Here is a 19,437-nt window from a genome sequence, read left to right on the forward strand (position 1 = left end):
GCAGGCTTCTTGTTATCTAGTTCTTATATCTTAAATTAACCCATATCTATTAGTCTATCAGTTGCCACGTGGCTTGTGGATTACTGGTACCTTACATCTCACTTGTCATGGCGGTGGCTGTCAGCATCTCTGCCTCAGCCTTCCATTTCCCAGAATTCTCTTCTCCTTGTCCCGCCTATACTTTCTGCTTCGGTACTGGCCAATCAGTGTTTTACTTACTGACCAATCAAGCAACATATTTAACATACAAAACATCCGACAGCATTCATTTATAAAAAGCTAGATTTATCCGTGTGGTGCATAGAGAGATGTACAAAATGGTGACCCAAGTGTTATGGATAAGCCAGGTGTAGCTTCAGCTTTCCATCATTTGCTGTTCATCATTCTGATGGCCACACTCAGGCTTTCCATCCACACAGCCTCAGGTCCCTCACATTCATTCAGGTGGGACAGACAAAGGACAGAAATAATTCCACTTCATTGCGGACAATGAGCTTATTTGGGTGGATGTTGTCTGGCAAATCCAAGCTGGAGGTCATTTCCCAGGCATCCACAAAGGCCACTTGAAGACCCACAAAGGCAGCTCGGAGGAACCTGTTCACCTGGAGTGTGAGCCAGTCACTGCCATACACGGATTTGTAGCCAGTATTGGCCAGTTTGATAACCACCAGAGTACTGGGTTCCCGGTCCAGCAGGGATTTCACAGCTGCCCGAATCCCTGCCAGTCTTCGAGCAAAGATTAATGGACGGAAGGTGGTAAAGTGGGCTCCCATACCCAGCACCACCACTGTGTAGGGTCCCCCAGCCAGGCCATGCAGTTCCCTGGCCACAGAGTGTAGGGAGGCCACTGGGGTGCGGAGAGAGCGCAGGGGCCAGCTATGGGCCCTCCAATGTAACACTGTGCCCCGAGTGGTGTCCACAGCCATCAGGGGACCTGCCTGATATGTGACATGTAGATCAACTGGCTTCAGGGCTGTTGAAGGTGGAGAAAGAAAGTATTAACATAGGGAATCAGGAAGATGGCTCAGCCACTAAAGGTGTTGCTTCCAGCCCTGAAAACTTGAATTTCGACCTCTAAGATTCATAGAAAGAGAATCAGCTCTTACACATTGTTCACTGATCTCCTAACATACACTATAGTACATGACTGTCCACACAAAAACCTATAGTGCATGATTGTACACACACACACACACACACACACACACACACACACAAATAACTGTAGTAAATTTTTAATAATTAATTAACATAGGATTGTGAATCATCTTCTTATTCTTCCTTTTTTTCTGACACAAGATCTCACTAAGTTGTCCTGACTGGCCTGAAACTCACTATATAGACAAGGTGTAAGAAGCCCTGGAGTGATTTACAGACTAGGGTGGGCTGCTATGTAAATACTGGTGGTTGAACCCAGGTCCTCTGGAAGAGCAGCCAGTGCTCTTAACCACTGAGCCATCTCTCCACCCACTATATATGAACATTTTTAATCATCCTTATACACATGCTCATGTCACTTCTTCCTTCTTTTCTTTTGTAGGGCTGGGGATAGAACCTTGGGCCTCTCAGGTGCCAGACAAGTCCTCTACTGCTGGGATACACTCCCCTAGCCCTTCACTGGGCTGTCAAGGCAAGTGCTCCATCACTTGGGTATGGAAGGGGCATGGCTCAGGGGGAGAGCTCCCGCCTGGAGGGGCTGGAGGAAGGGTGACTCAGTGGTAGAGGACTTGCCTATAACCCCTAGTGACACACTGGAGTGTTGCTCAGTGGTAGAAACTGGCTATGCAAGTACGAAGACCCGAGTTTGAGCCCCAGAACCCTCATTTTTAAAGAATCAGACATGGTGTCTTGCAGCTGTAATTCTAGAGCTGGCAAGATACACATAGAATTTTTGGGGCTTGATGGACAGCCAGCCTAGCCATTTGGAATGTTCTAGGCCAATGAGAGACCTTGTCTCAAAAAATGCTTTGCTAGAAAGTATGTATGTGTGTGTGTGTGTGTTCACTCATGCACACACACACACACACACACACACACACACGCACAAGCACACAAATATTTAAGATATAGTCTTCTTTAGCTCGTGCTAGATTCTAACCTTCTTTGTAGCTGAGAGAGGCCTTGAGTTTCTAATATTCCTACCTCCATCTCTAGAGCGGTAGGACTACACGTGTGCACTTCCACACTCAGGCTGAAGAAGTATTTACGTCCCCATTTACAGATGGGACACTGAGATCCTAGAATGTTCAGGATTTTACCATGATCACAATGATGGCAGGAGATGTGGCTCAGCGCATAGAATGCTTGCCTTGTGTGGCTAGGGCCAGTGAGATGACTCCTTAGGTAAAATTCCTGCTGTGCAAGCCTGACCAGCTGGGCTCCATTCCTGGAAGGAAGAGCTGACTTCTTATTGAGAGCTGCTGGTAGCAAAAGACCATGGGAGTATACAGTAGGTGACAACTAGTGTTCAGAAGGTCAACCTATCAGAACCAAGGGTTCTGTTAGAGGAAACTATCATACCAGGTGTTATGGAATCACTGCCTTTTGAATGAATTGGTCATTTCTTGTTGTAAACTTCTTGTACGATAACAGCTACGATTCTCTCCATTGACCATGCATTTCCATGTATGTGTACATGCAATGTCATGACTGCATCTCAATGTTATGGGCACACATAATTGTGGATAATCAAGAAGATGGTTTCTTATTTAACTCTACAATTTATATGAATAGAAACATACTAAAATATGCTTCATAATAAGGTCTATTGTTCCATGTGGACTGTAGATGTCTCAGATCTTGTTCTTTACCCTTATCCACTGACAAGGCAAAATTGGCTGAACAAAGTGTCCTCATAGAACTTTCACAGAGTGGAATTGCAGGTGCCTAACTCATTGGATAGAAACTGTTCAGAAGAATTAACATAAACCAGAAGTGATAGTACAGGTGTCTGGCCTTGGTATATCTTAGTCCTCCAAGAGATCAACAGCACCTATGTTGCCCTAAGCTTCCTTCAATGGCACCTTCCCCACTGTGATTAAAAAAAAACAGTTAACACTTTGTATTTATTTCTACACCAATTTTTAATGCTAGATTTTAGGCTCAGTAGACTAATCATGTGTATAGGTCCTGAGATTCAGGTGACTAACAGAAAAAGCTGTTGACTGTCTAACCATGTCTGGATATTACTAATCACATAAAATAGTGCACGTATTCTTTGCCTTTTCCTCAAATCACTCAAGGTTTAGTTTCTTCCCTTGCAATCCTTGTAGCTGTCCCTTTAAGAGACAGCCAGAAGTTCTTACAACCTCCAGCTGTGGGCAGCCACCAATTCAGCTCACCAGTCTTTGCCAAATGGGACTCTTATCAGAACACTTGTCCCTGAGAGTTTACTTGGCAGTTTTTATGAACAAGTTGTGAATGAATGGAGATATATATATATATATATATACACATATATATACACATATACATATACATATATATACATATACATACACACATTCATATATATACACATATACATATACATATATATACATATACATACACATATGTACATATACATACATATATACATATACATACACACATATATATACACATATACATATATATACATACACATATATACACATATACGTATATATATATACATACACATATACATATACATACATATATATACACATATACATATATATACATATACATACACACATACATATATATATCTCTGCTTGTGGGACCAAAGAGGGGGAGGTGGAAAGAACTAAGGAGAACAATGAGAGAACAGCAGAGGGGACAGAGAGGAGCTAAAGATGAGAACAGAAAAGAAGCTGTGTAGACAAAATTGATTTAGAAGAATAACGCAATGGACTGAAGAACTCAGCGTGCTTAGATTCATTCGATATCCCTTGGATCAATATCCTAGATGCTTGTAGCTTCTGTTCCAGACCCTAAATATCTCCTCAGGGCAGGCACCTGCGGATAATTTGTTAACTTCTGAAAGTCTCTACACACGTTCCATAACACGTGCACAGGTTTACACACAGTTATTACACACGCATGCACACAGACACACACACACAGAGTAATAGTAATGAAATAAACCATAGTGGGCTGCATCTAAGAGTGAGGGCAGGAATTGTTTTTCTGTCCTCCCCACTCACACAACACATGTGTGTATCCACAAATGGGCACATGCACACACACACATGTGAACACATAAACACATACACACACACACACACACACACACACACACACACACACAATCCTAGCTTGGATTAGTGGTGTATACCTTTAATTCTAGCACTCAGGAAGCTCAGGCAGGTGGATTTTGTGAGCTTGAAGCCAGCCTGATAACCATAGTGAGTTCTGGGTCAACCAGGACTACATAGTAAGACCCTGTCTCATAGAACAAAGAAAACCCCTCACTCCTTCACTCACCTGTCTTTCAGGAAGGCCCCAGCATCCTGCCATACCTTTCTACTGAGCATGGGAATCTCCTTCAATACAAGTGCTATCTGGGTTTTCCATCATGAGTCACACTGTCCCACCCCTCTCCCCTCACAGTCACTCACAGGGCACTGTGTTTCGCAGATACTCCCACCACTGCCGAAGTGTGGAATCCCCCATCATGTAGACGACACGGCCAGCCAGGCAGTTCAGGATGCTGTCCACAGTGGGGAAAGAGCGGCTAGAACAGAATGTGGAATGCCATCTGTCTTGATGGTAGAAGCCAGAGGGTTTTGGAGACAGGTGGCCAGGGCGACATGGGGGCCTTGAGGGCAGGGCTACAGGACAGAGAAAAGCAGAACAGATTAAACAAACAAACAAACAAACAAAACATGAATGTTTTTAAAATATCAGGCATTCTTTATAAATTTTTTGTGAATTAATTTTTTACATTTGTTTATTTGTGTGCAGGTGTGTGAATGCCACAGTACACATGTGGCAGACAGAGGGCAGCTGTCAGTCCTTTCCTTTCACTGTGTATGTTACAGGGTCTGAACTCAGGTCATCAGCCATGGCAGCAAGCCCCTTGGCACACTGAACCATTTCAGTGATGCAGGCAGGCATTCTTCTACATACTTTATATGTAGCCTATCAACACACTCTTACAAACCCTGTGACATTCTGTTATGGTGTGTGTGTGTGTGTGTGTGTGTGTGTGTGTGTGTGTGTGTGTGTACGCACGCTCAAGTGCACACATGAATGCTTGAAACAGTCTTATGTAGCTCATGATTGCCTTTAACTTCCTATGAGCCAAGAATGGCCTTGACTTCCTAATCCTCCTGCCTTGACCTCTAGAGTGCTGGGACCCCAGGGGTGCATCTCCACACTCATGATATAGCCCTGTTTACATCTCTACTTATGGATGGGAACACTGAGATCTTAGAATGCTAGGTGATGTACTGTGATCAAGAACAAGGATGATGGGCCAGGCATGGTAACCCATGTCTTGGGGAGGCAGAGGCAGGTGTCTATGAAGTCAAGGCCAGCCTGGTCTACATCGCAAGTTGCAGACCAGCCAAGGCTATGTAGTGAGACACTGTCTCAAAATGAACTAACAAACAAAAAGAACATAAATGACTATAGTTCCAGCTGAGTCTGTAGGATGCTTACCTACCGGAAGGCCCAGCATCCTGCTGTACCTTTCTACTAAGCATGTGAATATATCCTTCCCTGCAAGTGTTGCCTGGTTTTCCATCATGAGTCCTCACTGGCCACCTTCTCCCCTCTCAGTCACTAACATGGCATTGTGCCTCAAAGGTACTCTGGGTTCACGTCTCATCAGTGAATAAACCAATTCAGTCAGCTTCTGGCCTGTAACTCAGAAAGTAGAGGCAAAAGGGTAAGAAATTTGAAGTTGTGGTCACAAGATGGTTCAGTGGGTGAAGGCATTTGCTGTGCCAGCCTGGAGACTTGAGTTCTATTCCCCAGGGCTCATATAATGGTAGAAGGTGAGAACTGACTCCACAGTTTCTCTGACCTCACACACACTCATCATGGCGCACATGTGTGACCACACTCACATCACATAAACACATAGATAATAAATAAACAGATTAAGCAGTGTTTAAAGGCCATCAAGATGTCTCCATCACTAAGTTTGACGGCCAGAATCTGTCTTGGGAATCACATGGTGGAGGGAGAAAATCCATTTCTGCAAATTGCCCACTGACCGCCACACCTTTGCTGTGCCATGCATGGCTACACACACACACACACACACACACACACACACACACACACACACACAATGTAAAAATATGTTTTCAGTTAAAAATGTTCAAGTTCATTCTTGGCTACTTAGCAGGTTAAAGGCCTACCTGTGTTAACTAAGACGCTGTTTCAAAAGAAAAGCATCAGGTATGGTGGCACATACCTTTAATAACAAGCACTTAAAATGCAGAAGAGGGTGGATGTCTGTGAGTTCAAGGCCTACGTGCTACACACACCATGTCCCAGCTGAGCTAGGGCTGCATGGTGGGAACCTATCTAAAACAACAAAAAATTCAACTGAACAAAAAAAGCCACTCAAAACTAACGATTGGAAGCAGTGTGAAGAGGAGATGATAATGAGCCCACACAGATCAAGGCTGTGTACTGATTCATTTCTGCATTCAGTGCTTAGGCTCTGCTGTCTCCACAACACACCAGGAAAGGTTGAAGGAGCCAAAAGGACACAGAGTCAAGGTGCAGGGTGAGCTACCAAAAAGATCCACATGACTGACTGTTCAACCTGCTCCTCAGAAGATAAAGCCAGAATCCCAAAAGGCCCCTTCAAAGGAGAGAGAAAGTACCCAAAGGGAGGGGAGGAAAGCTGGTGCTGGTATGGCAGGGGAGAAGCAGCTCGGCTGGGAGGGTCCTTGTCCAGCATCCACAAAGCACTGGGTTTGATTCTAAGTTTGAATTTAATACTAAAGTGATGCTGTGGAATAATCCTTCTGGGAAGATGTGAAGACATGTTGATGTGAAGATGTGTTGCTCTCATTGATAATAAAAAGCTGATTGGTAGATGTCTGGGCAGGACTTTCGGGGCAGAGAGAAAGGTGGGGAGAAGGGTGGAGTTGGAGGAGATGTCATGAGATGCAGGATGAGATGCATGGGAACTAGTACATGACGTAAACAAGCCTTGGGACAGCACATAGATGAACAGAAATGGATTAATTTAAGTTTTAAGAAATAGTCAATGACAAACTGAGCTACTGGTCAAGCATTTATAATTAATAATAAGTTTCTTTCTAGTTAATCGGGGAGCAGCTGGCAGGACAGAGCTGATCAGTGGTCTAGATGGGAAACTCTGCCTACAAGGTGAGGCCAGACTTGAACTTCTGATCCTGCTATTTCCAGAGGACCAAAATAGTAGGTATGCACCATACTGCCCAGTAGAAGATGGATTTACCCTTAGTGTTCTTTGTTTTCTTTTAACTTCCATGTATGTGTGTGTGTTGTCTGTGTGCCAGTGCCTGCTGGAGCCAGAAGAAGGTATTGAATTCCCAAAGGCTGAAGTCACAGGCAGGTGTGGGTCACCCAACATGAAGTTGGGAACTACACGCAGGTCTTTTGGAAGAGTAACAAGAGTTCTTAACCTCAGAGTCATCTCTCCAGCCCCTTTCTGTCATAGTCACCTGTTTTGACATCTTTAAACTTGAAAGTTTGTCTGAAAGGAGGTGATGGGTATGTGTCTCCTACAGATTGTGGAAATGGCTTCAAGAGTTTACCCTTGTAAATTCAAGACATTGTCTATATTACGTAAGTACACCTGTTTGTATGTTTATTATAACCTCCTCAATAAAATACTTTTTCTTTCTTATCAGTCCTAGGGATGATATCCTGTGCCTTGCCCAAGCTAGGCAAGTGCTCTCCCATTAAGTCTTATCTGCAGCCCATTGAGTGCGTTTATAAGAAGTTCAATGACAGACAGGGATAGCATTTGAAGCCAGGAAACATGCTGTTACAGCTGTTACTAACCACTGCACTACACTTCCCTGGCAGGAAAGAGGTAAAAGTCATAGAATAAAACCCATCTGAGGACTCGGGAGATGGCTCAGTGGGAGATGTGCAAGCATGAGCAAGGGTGAGGGCCTAAGCTTGACCCCTAGAACATGTGTAAACACTGGGTGTGCAATGCTTGGAACCCAGGCACCTAGGGAGATGGAGATGGAGATGGAGATGGAGATGGAGATGGAGATCCTAGGACCTCACTGACCAGCCAGCCTTGCTTCAACAGCAATCTCCAGGCTCAGTGAGAGACTTTGTCTCAAAAAAATAAAGAGGACCTTTATTTATGTGGCCCCATGTTTACTGTCCTATAACATTGACCTGCTACCTGGGTCCTTCCTGCATACACCTGGAAACCTTCCTCCAGCCTGGGGCTCATGTCTGGAAACCAGCACCTTCTCTGGCAGGAGTGGTGCCCACACATGGAAACAGCTCAAGCACCTCCCTCAGTGACCATCCACATGGGGATTAGAGGATGTTAGGGATGGGTTGGAACTCCGGCCCAGACCTTCCAAGTGTCTGGACACAGGCATCCCAAGGCCACATGGCTGGCCACTTGGATCCTTGTGTCTGAAGCTCTAGGCCCACCAGTGCCTCCTCTAGCGGCCCTGATCGACTCCGCCCAAGAGCATAAAGCTACTGTGCCAAATCTTCCTTAGTGACTGAGCAAAGTTTCTACAAAACTTTCATCGAGAGAGAGAGAGAGAGAGAGAGAGAGAGAGAGAGAGAGAGAGAGAGAGAATATCTCATGTGGACTCTCACGTTCCACCTCATAAATCTTCTGTCTTCCCCTTCAGCCTCACCTTTACCTTTGGTTGGCAGATAAAGATGGATCCAGGGGTCCCTTACTTCTTTGAGGGAGGCACCAATGCCTTCCATTTCTTCCTTTCTGAGGAAGTAGCAAGCGGGAGGCTGGGTCCCTCTCAATCCTGCCAGTGCTTGCTTAGTCAAGGCCATTCAGCTGGTCACTAGGAAAACATGGTCCTGAGAACCTCTATGGCCAATGATATGTGCACTGACCCTCCCTGCTGGCTGGCTGTGGCCTGAAAGGTTGGAAATAGCTCCCTCCTGCTTGAGCTCGGTCCACCACCCACCCAGTCACCCTTGGGCTGGGAGGACCCCAATTTTTCTCTCTAATCATTATCAGTTAACAAATCACTGCCAGCTGAAACCACTTTTCCTGCAGAAAAAAATCATAATACAACTTAAATGAAATAAAATATGATAGAGAACAATTGGGGAGAACATTCTGATCTCTGCATGGGTTCATATACTTCTTCACAAGAGAGTGAACCCACACCTATACAACACATACAGACACACAACACACATACCACACACACACACACACACACACACACACACACACACACACACACACATGCTTTCAGGAACACACACCTTATACACATACACCATACACCCACACCCACACCCATATACCACACACATACACACACACACATCCATATAACACACATACACACACACATCCATATAACACACACACACACACCAAATCAGCCCCCCCAATCCACCTCAGCTGATGACCATCCCTACCACCATCTCTATATTACACCTCACTCACCCACATTCCTCATGGTTCCAGCGGCTGCTGGTTTCACCAGGATTGGAGATATGCCTGAAGGGAGGGGCTGGTCAGTCACATTCCTGAAGAAACACTGAGTGTGAACTTTGGGGAGGTTGACCAGGGGAAAATTTGATTTTCAAGAGCATACTATGATTGACTGTTTATCTCTCTCCTCTGCCTAATCCCAGGTCACTACAATATAGTGAGCACTGACAGGGCAATTGCAATAGTTAGGAGAAATACACACAGAAGAGAACAATCTTATCAGTTCAGTAATAGTCAAGGTAACCAAGGGGCCATGTAGTTCTCCTTTGTAATAAATGGAGCACCACAGGAAGTGAGAAATTATAATTTTTCTGGCACTAGAGTTTAGAAAGAACATTAAATTTTGTTATTGTTGTTAAACAAAGTCAGTAGGGAATGTAACAATACCCCCAACCCCAACCCCAACCCTGATCCCCTTTTTGACGCACAAAGTAATGTCATGCATTCAGGCTGGACTTGTATTCACTATGCAACCAAGGATTTCCTTAAACTCTTGAGTTTTCTGCCTCCATTACACGGTCACCCTCAACCATACAAGGAACACAAGAGTTCTGAGTGGCAGGAATTTCTAAGTAATGATGTCAGTGGGATGGTTCAGCATGTAAAGGTGCTCTCTGCCAAACCTGACAAACTGAGTTTGATACCTGGTCCCACATGGTGGAAGGAGTGAACTGATTTCCTCAAGTTGTCTTCTGATAGCCACATAGCTATGGTTAGGACTGGGACACATGCACTATTCTAGATTTCTTACCTGGCCAGCAGGTCTTCATCATGTGGTGTGGTCACGTTCAGGTAACTTCCACTCGAGTGGCCGACTAAAGCATTGCAGGGTAAAGTGGAGGGTTGAGCACAGAACCAGTCCTCCCCAGAAACCACATCCCTGTACTGGCAGGTGGGCCCTTTGGCTCCAGTTGACTGGGGGTCCACGTTGCAGATAACAGTCTCTTGAGTGCCGTTCCTGCCTCGGAAATATCCTCTAAAGTCAACGGTGGCCCGTTTTTCTCTCCAGATTCTCTGCAGGACCCCAACTGCCTCACTGGAGTGGATCAGCCTCACTTGCACCTGAGCCCATCCGGCCCACAGCAGAGGGAAGGACAAGAGGTACCTGCCATTCTCCAGATCCTTCACCTCCCCTGGGACTCCTGCTTTCAATTCCTGGCCCAGAAGCTTTGCCCGAAACAGATCTCCACCATGAGTCTTGGGCCTACCTTGGTGATCCCTAGCCACAAGGATGGCCTCTAGGTTACTTCCCAGAGCATAGTTGGCCTGCACAGGACCCTTCAATCTGTAAGTGGAGGTTTGGGGGCTGGTAGAAGCCAAAAAGTCATCCCTGTTTCCACCAGTTGGAGGCCAATATAGAAGGTTGGTCAGGTTGGTGAGTTCTTGAGGGGGAGAGTCCCAGTTGTTGGACTTAGAGGCATTTTTAGATGCCCGATGGAGTCGTGGGAGCCAATGGTTCCTGGGATCAGGCCGAGACATCATGAGATAGAACACCTGTGGGTAAAGAAAGAGGAATGTGCCAGTGTGTTGTATGTGCCGGATTTTCTTCCTGTAAGGAGGTATTCCATTTGGCCAAGTATCACCTAGGAGTCCTACCTGCTTGTGTCATTCTATCTGTCATTCATAAGCCTGGCATTTGAGTCCCCATGACCTTTCTTTGAAACAAACAACTCAGGATGGGATGACACTGTTACTAGAATATCTGGGGAGTCCCACTGGAGTGACCACATGTTACCAGGGAAATTGAGGTTCTCGCTGTGCTGCTGCTGCTTCTTCTTCTTCTTCTTCTTCTTCTTCTTCTTCTTCTTCTTCTTCTTCTTCTTCTTCTTCTTCTTCTTCTTCCTCTTCTTCCTCTTCTTCTTCTTCTTCTTCTTCTTCTTCTCCTTCTTCTTCTTCTTCTTCTTCTCCTCCTCCTCCTCCTCCTCCTCCTCCTCCTCCTCTTCTTCTTCTTCTTCTTCCCCTTCCCCTTCCTCTCCTCCTTCTTCTGTTTCTTCTTCTCCTCCTCCTTCTCTTTTCTTCTTCTCCTTCTACTTTCTCCTTGTTTTTTCTTCATCAGATTTATAGGTATGTGTGTTTTGCTTGCATAAATATATATGTAGCACATGCATACTTGGTGCCCAAGCAAACCAGAAGAGGGCATTGGATCACCTGGAACTAGACCTACAAATGGCTGTAAGCTGTCATATGGGTGCCGGGAGCCGAACCCATATACTCTATAAGAGCAGACAGTGTGCTTAACCACTGAGCCATTTCCCTAGCTACAAACACCTCTTAGGGGTTTTCTTTTTAAACAGTGTGTGTGTGTGTGTGTGTGTGTGTGTGTGTGTGTGTGTGTGTGTGTAGACAAACTATTGTACTGGAACATTATGGCCTTCATTGAAGGTCAGAGGATAATTTCTAAGGTCATTTCTCTTTTCCCACCATTTCTGGGGTATCAAATTCAGGCCATCAGGCTTGTTAACTAGCCCCCTTACACCCGCTGAGCCATCTTGCTGATCCCAGGGTTGACATTATCTGTCATACTGGAGACTCTGATGATTACAGACTCTGTCGACCCAAGAACTTAAAAATCTAAACTGGCAGTAGAGAGAGAGAACCAAGAGAATCTCATTGTGTACACGGGTAGATCACAAGGCTTGAAGGTAGGTAGGACTAAGAAAATGGGGTTAAGGAGGGTCAGGAAATGCATTGTGTGAGAGTTTACCTAAATAGTATGTTCATGGATATGGAAAGTCCATACTACAAGTATATAAATGTTACTATTGACATGTGCATTCAATACAATGAGGATCAAAATCCTCACCCCTTGAATGTGTGTTTGTAAATTATAAGCTGATTATGACATTTATAAGCATGATATAAGGACAGATATAGCATGCTTGTTGTCCCTGCACTTGGGATGCCTGGGCAGGAGATCCATAGTTTCAGGTCCTTCTTGTGAAGAAGTGGAGGAAGGCCTGGGTGAATGTGAATGAAGTCCTGAGTGGATGTGTGCTGTTGACATGGGCACAGCCATGTCAAGGACCCCAATGTCTCAGATTCATGGGAAATTGGTAAAGCCTTCCCCATGCTAGGCTCAGGGAAATGGCAAGCCTTCCCTCCTAGTCTGAGTGTAAATGTCGATAGTGTGTCCCCCTTAGCTTCCTCTCTAAGATGTTTACTGTCTGAAGACTGCTCCCTTACATAGACAGCTCCTGTCAAGACTTCCTTGTTGAGCTGTCTATGATAAACCCACCTCCTTGTTCAGCTGTGTGCAACAACCCCACCACTGTATTTGACTGTATAGAAGAAGTTTGGTGAGCTCTCTGGGTGCCGTGGGTTCTCCACCAGAGAGCCCAATGCACCAGATCCCAGATTTCCTGTGTGTCCATGTGTTTATCTTTGTATTCATCCCCTCCCACCCAGATAGGTCAGTTGCTGAGGCCATGCACAGGTATGAAGAGCCTGGGGCGACTTGAGGCTCTGTCACAGACAAAAACAAAACAAAAAATAAAATAGGGTCAGCAAGGTGGCTCAGAGGGTCCAAGTGCCTGCTGTATAAACCTGATATTCTGAGTTCCACAATCCATGGTGGTAGGATCTCTCTCTCTCTCTCTCTCTCTCTCTCTCTCTCTCTCTCTCTCTCTCACACACACACACACACACACACACACACACACACACACACACACCATACCATACAATTATACACTATCCCAAATACATACACAAACCTATGGTAAATAAAAGTTGCTTTGCTCAAATAAACCTGGTGTTATACTTTTTCAATTTGGCTTGATCTGTCTGACTGTGTCGGTGGAGAAACTCAATATTGGGGGGCAGAAAACACATTAATACCCTTACTAAAGACTAATGTCCAGTTTCCAACACCCACATGAGGTGGCTCACAACTGCCTTTAACTCCATTCCCAGGGGAACTGATGTCCTCTTCTGACTGCCACTAGCAGAAGCACTTATGTGGTGCATATAATTAACAAACAAAAAAAATAAATAAATCTTTAAAATGGGCGGAAAATATTTTAACAGTAATTTTATTATCTATCTATCTATCCATTTATTTTGAAACAAGTTTTCTAGAGTTGGCTGAGGTGGTGCAAAGCCTTTAATCCCAGCACTCGGGAGGCAGAGGCAGGAGGAGGATCTCTGTGAGTTCAAGGGCAGCCTAGTCTACAGAGTGAGTTCCAGGATAGCCAGGGCTACACAGATAAACCCTGTTTAGAAAAAAAGGAAGAAAAAGAAAGATAAAAGAAAGAAAGGCAGAAAGGAAGAAAGTTATTTCACACTAGCAGCACTTAAAATACCCCCCTGAGACTGTATCTCAGTTAATAGAATGATTGTTTAACATGCATGAAATCCTGTGTTCTATTTCCTGTACTTCAGGAGCAGGTGTGATGGTCCCTACCTGTAATTGCATCACTGGGGAAGTGTACTCAGAAGGATCAGAAGTTTGAGGTCAGGTCTGTGACTGAAGTTCAGAGGTAGAGCTCTTGCCTAGTATGTGTGAGGCCCTGGACTCCATCCTTAACATTGCCAAAAGGTTGATAAGGAGGAGGAAGTTGTTCAAGGCCATCCTCTGCTATAGAACAAGTTTGAGACAAGCCTGGGAACCATAAGGCTCTTTTCTCAAAAAAGAAAAAAATAATCCCCAAACTGAAAGCAACATAAATTTCTTTCTTTTAATTTTCTCTCTTTCCTTTTTTAGTTTTCTTACCATTTTTCTTCCTTCCCTTTTTCCCTATTTTTCTTGTGTTTCCCCCCCCCCCCCCGCTTTGTCTTGTGAGACAGTCTCTCTACATAGTCCTAGCTGTCCTGGAACTCACTATGTTGTTCAAGCTGGCCACAAAAATTGAGAGAGGTCCACCTGCCTCTGCTTCCCGAATGCTAGGATTAAAGGTGTGTTTCTCCATATCAAATTTCTATCAACAATACTATGGTTAAAAAAGTCATGTATATTCATAAATTGGAATGATGTCATGAGACAGCATTAACAAATGACAGCGTCACATAGTAACATGGATGTAAAATGTGCGAACCTCATAAAACATGATGCACATAAAAACATGGCTTCTGATGGCTCTTCTATGAAGTTCAAAATCAACTCTACTGTCATAAACCGACAAGCTGGCTACTTTGGACACATACAGATCTTATGATGGTAGTCAAGTTTTTAAATTTTTTTCATCTCCTACCCCTCTCTCTCTCTTTTTTTTAATTAAAAGTTATGACATGTGTTAATTTGTGTGCATGTATGTTGTGGCACAAATTTCATGGCACAGATGTTCAGCTCTGAGGACAACTTTGGAGAGTCATTTTCCTCCTCCCACCCTGTGGGTCTCGAGAGACCAAACTCAGGTTGTCAAGTTGGGCAGCAAACACCTTTACCCATGAGCCACCTCACCAGCACTAAGATTTCTGTTTTTTATTTTATCTTTTTGAGAAAAGTCTCACTGTGTAACACTGCCTGGCACAGAACTCATTTTTCTAACAAGGCTCATCTCAAACTCACAAGTGCTGGGATTAAAGACATATGTCACTACACCCAACCCTCTAATTTTTTTTGTTAAGATTTACTTTTATTTATGTGTATGTGTGTGTATGCTACACGTGTGAAGATACCCATGGAGATCAGATTTGGATGCCAGATCTCTTGGAACTGGAGTTCCAGGCATTGTGAGCCAGTGAACATGACTGCTGGTAACTGAACTCAGGTCCTCTGGAAGAGCAGCAAGCATTTTTAACCATTGAGCTCTCTCTAGCCCTCCATTGCCCTCTTTTGTATCTTCCCCCACTTCCAGTTGATCCCATGTCATCTCAAATAATCCTCCTACTTTCCTCTATGTGAATGTGTGTGAGTGCATGTGGGTTCGTGTGCCTGTGTGTGTCCTAATTAGTTGAATTAAGGTGACTTACAAGTGTATAGGCAACTTCCCAGTGGCTACTCCACTGAAGGAAATCTTTTCCTCTCCTCACAGCATACATTAACAGCGTGTAGACTTAGGGAGAAGAAGCCCATTTGAGCTGCTCTCTACTAATTACATCCATGTTTGTTTTTCTTCCCCTTTTGGGCGTTTTTTGAGACAGATCTTAGGAATTGGCTTCGTTTGTTCCATAGGTCAGCCTTTATAATTCTCCTTTCTCTGCCTCCCAGATGTGGGACTCCACGTGGTAAGCCACCATCTCTGGCTTGCCTGGGTTACAGTCATGTATGCATGTGTCTTCCGTCTCCTTGGGCATCTGATGATGTGACAGCTTAACCCCTTTAAGTATGTGTGAAGGTTGAAGGGAGGGCAAAGAAGTCTTCCCTTTCACACAACACAAAGTGGCTATGGAGATGAAATTGACATCTTCTTTGGAGTGAAGGAATTCAGAAGGAAATCTATATTTCCATGCAAAAAAAGCCTTGCTGCTTAAATATCAACAACACCCTGTGAGTTAAAATTCCAGTTTTGACAGACGGACAAATGGGAAGAGCTTCCCCCAGAACAATGTTGGCTTTTTCTAGTACATAACTTCAAAGATGAAACACAGACTCATCCTAAACTCTTCCTTTTCAATTTTGCTCCAGGAAGCGATTTAAATTTATTTATTTACTGTGTAAATTTCATACACGTAAACAATGCATACTGATGAACATATTCACCCCATTATTGTCTATTACTCCCCCACTCTCACTAGTCTCTTTACCCACCCCAGTCCTTGTGTGTGTGTGAGTGTGTGTGTGTGTGTGTGTGTGTGTGTGTGTGAGAGAGAGAGAGAGAGAGAGACAGACAGACAGACAGACAGACAGAGACAGAGGGAGAGAGTTTGTGTGAGTGCATGTGAGTGTGTGTGTGAGAGACAAAATGTATGGTGAGTGTTTGTGTATGAGTATGTGTGAGAGAGATAGTATGAGTGTGAGTGTGTGTGAGAGAGACACAGAGGGAGAGAGAGTTTGTGTGAATGCATGTGAGTGTGTGTGTGTGTGAGAGAGAGGACACAGAATGTATGGTGAGTGTGTGTGTAAGAGAGAGAGACAGTGTGTGTGAGAGAGAAAGAATATGACTGAGTATGTGAGAATGTGTGTGAGTGTGAGAGAAAGTGTGTGTGAGTGAGTGACTTGAGTGTGTGTATGAGGATGTGTGTGAGCGTGAATGTGTGTGTGTGTGTGTATGAGAGAGAGAGAGAGAGAGAGAGAGAGAATTAGTTCATGTGTACACAAGACTTTTCTATTTCCTGACTTTTTTTTTTTATTTCCCTCGAGGCTAATAGCAGAACCAGACACTAAAAGATTTCTTTCTCTTAAACTGGGACAGAGAGAACACCATCTTCTATCGTTGAGAGAACTGAGAACTTGAATTGCTGATGTGGAACACAGCCATCACTGTCTTCATCAGAGCATGACAGGCAAGAGCGTCTCCACAAGGCCCAGTCTGTAGACTTTTGCTTGTGGAACGAGGGTTTGGGAGGGTATTAGACCCTCACCTGGAATTCAGCTGCCCCATCCCGAACCTTTTCCAGTTATCTGCAATTCTGTTCCAGCTTCTTGTGGTGTCTTGCTGAGGGCTGTGGGAGTATACAGCAGGCAACAACTAGTGTTTGACAAGCCCCTGATGGGCAGCCCCACCTGGCAAAGCTGTGGGTCACTGGCTGTGGAAACCAGTTGTTTTCTGTCTGTAACTTTCTCAGGTGCCACTGCTGTGCCTCCCTAATAAGAGCAGCTGTGGGGTGCTTCCCATGGCCCTTAGATAGTGTGTTTTACATCTTTGGGCACACATATAGCTGTGGATGTTCAGGAAGATGATTTCTGTTTAAGCTATATAATTTTGATGTATAGAAATAATACTGGAATATTTTACATTACTCAGACTGACATAGGATTCTCAGTCTCAAAGACAGCTTTTTACACATTTTGCAAAGACCTTAGAACTAGTCTGAAACAGACTAAGGTGCCTCTACAGAGAATACGAAGACTAATTCCCAGATGTTGTCTATTGCTAAATCAAGGCCAGGCTGTTTATATCAAAACACAGTCCTTGCAGTAGCTCCCTTTCTGCACGTACCCTGACTGTTCAAGGTTCAGCCAATGGTTTACTGTCCGGGACCCCTCACCAACTTAGAGCTACGTGCATGGGTCAGTGACTTATCCTGTGCTTTGAGAATGGGCAGGGCCCTGAAAATACAACTTATAATTGTCCAGATTTTGGCTGTGGGACAGAGCAGGAGTGATGTAGAGAGGGGATGAGGAGGCAGTAACAGTGAGTTAGAGAAACGGCTGAGTAGAGGAGAGGGGATGAGGAGCTAATATGGAAGCTGAAAGAGGGATTTTTCAGAGAGATCTTTCAAGATGAGGTAACGAGAAAGTTGCCACCACAAAGCGTCTGTGTTTATTTTTCCCCTCAGATAGAAAAGGTGTAGTCCTCATATAAGAATTTTTCCTAAATCCTCACTACTCTGAGGTCTTCTTTTTGCTACCCTGGAGCTGATTCGGGGGCTGGTCTCTCGGTCTGTGATGGTGTCTGGAGGTGCTGGAGCATAGAGAAGGTGAAAACTAGCAGCAAGGAGAAGTCCATCTATGCAGCTGCAGGGAAGTTGTCTGGTGAGCCCATTTGTTGATGTGGTGGTTTGGAGGGTAACCTCTTACTTGTGTTCCTAGAGTAAGCCTAATAAACCCACTTGTTCAGCAAGCCAAACTTGGTAGAATTGTTCTTTCGTCTGCTGGTGGTACCTGACGTAGGGCAATCAAACATTTGCTCATTTCTTCCCAGCAAAAGTCCACATCCTTGCTTATTTAGATTTCCTGATGGACTCCAATATGCAACCTGCTCACACCCCTTCTTAGAATGATGTTCTCCCCTGCAGTCGATGCCCCCATACACCCCTCAGGGGTGGAAAGGGGGAGAATGAGAGCTTCCCTCAGTGCCCTCTCCAACATTAAGGCATTAACCAATCCAAATATAGGGAGAAGCAGCAATGAAGCCAACAAGAGGCGAGAGAAGTACTTACCAAAACCAGAAAGACGAACCCCACAGTCAGACTCTTGTAGCCCTTCAGTTGCCCCGTGAGCAGATCCATGCAGCCCAGACTCCTGTCACGTTATAAACACAAATCCAGGTCTCTCACACAGTATTGGAAGTTTAATAGGTCCTATCATCATAAAGGAGCTGATTCACTGTATCATCTTCCAATTTCCTGGAAAACTGTCACTTGGTACGTGCTGACAAATAGAGGAATCAGACCGTAGCAGCAGCAGCAGCATTGACAAAAGGTGGTGAGGTAGAGCTGGCTGGATGACATAGGTGCTGAGGCAGAATTCAGGTGGAAAAACAGGATTGTTACTGACATATGTACTTCTGTGTGGGAAGGCTCCAGGCACACAGTGAGCCAGCAGGAAGGTGTGTCCAATAGAGTGTACCTCCACTTCTGCTCCCCAACACCCTCAGGGAGCAAAGGGAAGATCTATTTTTTACATTTCCCCCTGGGGGCTCTGGTATAATATCTGAGTTAGCCATAAGAAGTGGGGAAGGGATGGGGAGTCTGTTTTCATGTGCATACCCAGTCAGCAGTCTAGGAAACGTCTAGTTGTTAGGAGCAGCACCCACAATTGGAGTTGATTATACTAGCATGTGAATCACAGAGCAGTTAGTGGGGAGGCAAGGTAGCCTGGAGAGCCAGAGTCCCAGAAGACATTGTTTCTACTGGAACAAACAGGTGCCCAGGTGGAGGAAGAAAAGGTGATGGGGGTGGAGAAACCCTGTCAGAGTGGAGCTCCCAGAAAGACAGCAGAGAAAGAGGAGGGAGAGAGAGAGAGG

The 19,437-nt window shown here is 44.7% G+C and overlaps 1 protein-coding gene across 1 annotated transcript; it reads right to left on the reverse strand.

Annotated features, from left to right (window-relative positions):
* Positions 1-225: 225 nt before the first annotated feature.
* On the reverse strand, positions 226-18,719 carry LOC118572537 (NXPE family member 3-like). The gene is made up of 5 exons (XM_036172254.1): positions 18,632-18,719; positions 10,401-11,143; positions 9,602-9,684; positions 4,587-4,799; positions 226-973 (listed from the first exon to the last, which is right to left on the reverse strand). Exons 1-5 carry the CDS (start codon positions 18,698-18,700, stop codon positions 441-443), a joined length of 1,641 nt encoding a protein of 546 aa, XP_036028147.1. The 5' UTR covers positions 18,701-18,719; the 3' UTR covers positions 226-440.
* Between the last annotated feature and the right edge of the window lie 718 nt (positions 18,720-19,437).

Source organism: Onychomys torridus, chromosome 22 (genome assembly GCF_903995425.1).
Source record: "Onychomys torridus chromosome 22, mOncTor1.1, whole genome shotgun sequence".
Taxonomy (NCBI): domain Eukaryota; kingdom Metazoa; phylum Chordata; class Mammalia; order Rodentia; family Cricetidae; genus Onychomys; species Onychomys torridus.